Genomic DNA, 5142 nt, shown 5'->3' on the forward strand with positions numbered 1-5142 from the left:
AAATCCGCGCTGTCTGAGCTTCACGAGCACGCCGGCTCTCTTCCCCCGTCTGCAAGTCCTGAAGCGTTTGATCAGTGCCGCTGCTCTGCCAACTACAATGTTCAGCAAAACGTCCAAATAATCGAAAACTGGCAGAAGATTTTGTGGTGTGTTCTGCCGAATGTTCAGCAGTTCATCCCTGGTAAAACTGATCGTGTTTGAGAAACAAAAAACAGGAAAAACTAACAAAAACAGTACAAACACTGGAGAGCCAAGCACTGAGGCGGCCGTCTGCGGCACCATCTTGTTTGACGGTATTTATTGGTAATGTGAAATGTGCAAGTGCACTAGAAGTATCTGCAAATTCCACTTTCCTGTTACAACAGTGAAAAAAAAAAGGAAAAGGGAAACGAGAAACCCAACCTATCAAAATCCCACATATAGCTTTGTAAACCGAATGGGAATATTCAGAATAAATAAACAGAATGACCACTGTTGTGAAATTCATTTAGGGATTGTATGACTTATAGAGACAAAACAAAGACACTGAGCTTGTTGTAGATAGTGAATTCACGAGTTCGCACTTAAATATAATCAGATTGAGCAAATTGTAAGCATATTTGGTGTGCTGTCTGAGGGGAAGCCTCCGAGCTCAGAGTAGAGCCTGAAACCAGAGAATTCCCCATATTCCCAAGCTGGGATAAGAATAGTTAGGAGTGCGGCGCTGGGGTGGAGGAGGGATTCCAGAAAAACTGTCATGGTTCAGAGGTACGTTGACTGTATATATATTTACTATCATTCTGATTAAATTGATTATCTGAACATGTTGCTCCTGAACTTTGTTAATAAAACATCATAAGATGTCTTGAGACCACGACCAGGTCAAAGCTATGAACACAAAATCAGTGTTATGTTTTCATGGCGGGAGCCCATCAAGTGTTTTTGCACTGGGACCTGTACAATCCTAGTTATGCCACTGACTACACATTAAACGGGTCATAAACTGCCTTTTTTTTTTTTTTGTACTGTTCTCTGAGGTCCACTTATGTTATCAAGATTTTTACATCAAAAAGCATCATAATTCAGAAGTAATAGGCTATTTTCTGTGCTGTTTTGACCCGCTCATCAGAACACTGTTTGAATAGGCGTGGTGGATTGTAGATTGAAGTGAACGCCCACTGCTGTGATTGGCTGACAGTTGTGCTTGACAGCCTACATCCTTCACAGATGGATGCTGCTGTGTTTTAGGTTAAAAACGCATAAATACTCAGTTCATATCAAACTTTCTAATAACAGACAAAGCAATAGTGAGCACATAATAAAAACAGTTACTCACACTTCTTTCAGAAAATCCTGCTTGAATTTTGCTTTGTTTGTAAACGAATCTGTGGTGAAATTAAGTGAACAAAGGACCATGTTCTTACTGACGCGGTCTGGATCTTCATTAAAAATAAACTTCATCCCCTCTTTCCTAATGCTGGGATCAGAAGGAAGGCAAGTCATTCCACAACCAGTCGTTTTGGCAGACTGTCTTCAATATAAGCTGTTTTTGGACTAACAAGAAAGTTTTGAGTTCCGAAACTTACAGGATGTTTTTTATAGTACAATGACCTCTTATATGTAAAAAGATCAAGGGAATTTTGATTTCTCAGTTCATGACCCCTTTAAACTTAAATAAACCAAACAATAGAGTTAAATGTAATAGTTAATTGAAGAGAGTTAAATCTATCATTACATTTTAATCACATAATTTATTCATTTATTTATTACTAAAATAGTTTTTACTGTGATGAAATACAGGTACTTGAATAAGGTGATTATGGTTGCTCTCTGTTAAAGCCGCTCCTACAGACACACAAAAGAACAACAGGACATCAAGTCAACTAATTTTAATGCATATTTGTTCTGGTCACAACCAGGATCGATTTCCTCAAGGTCTAGAAAGTTCCTGGAAACGATATACCCAATGCCATGTCAAACAACTGTCCATTGGTTTCTCTTCCGCTTGAATGCAAACAGGGATTTCTCCTGTGAAAAAAACAACACAAAGAAAATGAATCTTATTCATCTAAAAGCATTAACACTGGCTTAGTGTTGCACTTCAGTAAAAAAGTTGTGGTTTCATTTTGGTTCCACAGACAGTCTTGTTGCAAGTAACTGTAGTCTTAGTAATCAGAAATTCAGGAATCTTGGCATCTTCTTCACTGTGTCGTGCTGTGTTTCAGTATCCATACAGAGAGATGGACATGAGTAAAGAGGTGGTGCTCCATCTGATCCACATCACCATCAACACGCTGAACGCTCAGTACCACAGCTGCAGGTCGCACGTGTCCGCAGGCCCGCTGTACAGCGACAACTCCAACATCAGCCGCTACAGCGAGAAGGAGAAAGGTACAGATCGTGCTCGGCATCACGGGAACGGTTAGTGATGTGCTGTCGCTTAATGCCCTGTGTTTTCCTGTGTAGAGGAGGACAGCGTATTTGACGAGTCGGACATCCACGATACTCCGACGGGAGCGAGCAGTAAAGAGTCGCAGACCTTCTTCGCCCGTCTGAAGAGGATTGGTGGCAGCAAGTCGGTCAAGTATCAGCCTGTGGAGCTCAACACTCAGAGAAGTGCGTGTCCATACGGATATCGTGTGCGCTCGCGAAGCTTTCCTCAACTAACCTTCTGCTCTTGTGTTCTGCACAGGTGAGATCGAGCTGGCCGAATATAAGGAAGGCGGCGTGCTGCAGGACACGCTGCTGTACTCGGGCCGAGAGGACAGCAACAGCAAGAAGAAGAGGCTGCAAGCCATGCACAAGCAGAAGTCTCTGGACATCAGCAACACCGACTCCATCCTCTTCAACCTGGACGAGCACAGACGCAAGTCTTGCATCGACCGCTGCGACCTGCAGGGACCGCCGGCCCTACAGCCCTCATCCTCCTCCTCTATCGGCCGACAGCAGCACAGAGCTCAGCACCACGGGAAACACTCCTCCAACGGCCACTCCGTCACCGACCGAAGAGGCTCCGCCGCTCAGAACGACAGCATCCGGCCCATCATACCCGAGGTGCGTCTCAGCTGTATGGAGACGTTTGAAGATAAACCCGTCGGTCTGGACTCACCGCTGGCCGCCCCTGCGCTTGACAAGGACGATCCAGATCTCATAGACCTGTCCTCCGACTGCACCTCCATCCCTGAGAAGCACTCCATTCTCTCGCTCTCTGACAGCGACTCACTGGTGTTCGAGCCGCTGCCTCCTCTGCGCATTGTGGAAAGCAACGAGGACCTGTTTGAGGCACTCAAACTCCCTGGTGGAGTGCTAAGCAAATCTGAGGATCCGTCAGTGGCCTCCATCAGCATCACAGCACACTCTACTCCGGTCGTGCAGGTCAGCATAGAGGACTGCACTAAGAACAAGAAGCTTGAGCCTCCTGCGGTCTCTTTGCCGGTGTCTCTGGAGCTCCCAGACTCCGCGGCTCCTCAGGAAGCCACCATGACCCTGAAACAGAAACGGGATCTCTTCAGAAAGACCTCGCACATGCCCAATGCATCCCTGGATGATTCCTGCATGCAGCCCAAGGATAGCGGCGGAACGAGCCCCTCCAGCAGGTCCGTCGTGCTCCAGATTCCTGCGGACGAGCTCGAGTCGCTGGATCCGTTGAACGGGGAAGGAGCAGGAGACGAGGACAACGACGAGACGGATGAGAGAGACAGCGACCCCAAACCTGATGATGAGAGCGATGAAGCTGAATTCAAGATCCAGATTGTGCCACGCCAGCGCAAAGAGAGGAAGATCGCCGTCAGCGCCATCCAGAGGGAGTATCTGGACATCTCGTTCAGCACTATAGACAAAATGAAAGAACCGGCCACAGAGTCAGGTCTGTCAACTTGATTTATTAGCATCCTTAGGTTTTGTGCATCTTGTTCATGTATTTTCACAGATAAAATACTTTATATATAATGTGTTTCACACTATGTCTTCACTGGTTTGTATGTGTATTGTTAATGTTTAATTAAAAAATCACTGATAACACTTTATTCTGATAGTAGACATTCTACTATCAGTAACTTTGCAAATCCATGTCAACTAGCAGTCATTAGAGTATTAGTAGACTGTCTGCTTAATATCTGCTAACACTTTATTTTGATGGACATTTTACTGACTATAAGTAACTTTACACGTGTACATGCTACTTATACTAACTACTAATACTTACTCTACTAGCTTTAAGCTTAACCTAATGAGAATTAGTTGACATGTAACTACAAATCAAGGAGAGTTATCCCATGGTCTGTCTGAATACTTGATTCTGATTGGCTGGAAGGTCTGCATTAAAACTGTTTAATGCAAAGTTACTTATAGTTAGCAGAATGTCTAAAGTGTAAACAAATTAATTTCAATATAAATTAATTTCAATAAGAAGACCTTCAATAGGTTAACAGTGAGACAAACTTTCATGGTTTCAAAGGCAAATAATGTCGGTCATATAGATGACCCTTAAAGGGATAGTTCACCCAAAAAGGAAAATTCTGTTGTTAATTACTCACCCTCATGTCGTTCCACACCTGTAAGTCCTTTGTTCATCTTCTGAAAACAAATGAAGTTATTTTTTATTAAATCCAAGAGCATTTTCTCCCCCCATAGGGAGCAACACAGCTACCACATTCAAGATCCAGAATGCTAGCGAGAAAATCATTAAATACACCACGTGACTCCAGTGGTTTAACCTCAATTTTATGAAACGATGCAAGTGATTTGTTTGCACAAAAAAAAATACATTTACCAATTTATTTACGAAAATATTGACCTGCAACCCAGTAGGGGGTGCACCACGACGCATGCGTGTTATGTTGACTCAACAGCGAAAGTTCTTCAATGAAAAAAATATTTTCCCCCAAAATTATCCAGCACGTTCACAGAAGTACTTTCACTGCTTAATATTTTCATAAATAAAGTGGTAAATGTAGGCCCGGTTTCATAGACAGGGCTTAGCCTAAGCTAGGATTAGGCCATAGTTCAATTAGGACATTTAAGTAATTTTTATAAACATGCCTTAGAAAAAAAGCATTACTGGTGTGCATATTAAAACAAAACAAAGGCACTGATATATTTTAATATCAGTCAGTGCAAGTTTCCTTCAGTTGAAACAGCTCAGATTTACATTTTAGTCTAGGA

At 43.0% G+C, this 5142-nt stretch overlaps 1 protein-coding gene across 1 annotated transcript in view; it reads left to right on the forward strand.

Moving 5' to 3' along the window:
- The window catches only part of LOC107696501 (protein unc-79 homolog), a 53434-nt gene that overhangs the window by 36974 nt on the left and 11318 nt on the right, over positions 1 to 5142 (forward strand). The window contains exons 28-30 of the mRNA XM_016496860.1: positions 2205 to 2370; positions 2446 to 2595; positions 2672 to 3844. Coding sequence (XP_016352346.1) covers positions 2205 to 2370; positions 2446 to 2595; positions 2672 to 3844 — 1489 coding nt within the window. The remainder of the gene's footprint in view (positions 1 to 2204; positions 2371 to 2445; positions 2596 to 2671; positions 3845 to 5142) is intronic.

Source organism: Sinocyclocheilus anshuiensis, unplaced genomic scaffold, assembly GCF_001515605.1.
Source record: "Sinocyclocheilus anshuiensis isolate Anshui unplaced genomic scaffold, SAMN03320099.WGS_v1.1 scaffold1107, whole genome shotgun sequence".
NCBI lineage: Eukaryota > Metazoa > Chordata > Actinopteri > Cypriniformes > Cyprinidae > Sinocyclocheilus > Sinocyclocheilus anshuiensis.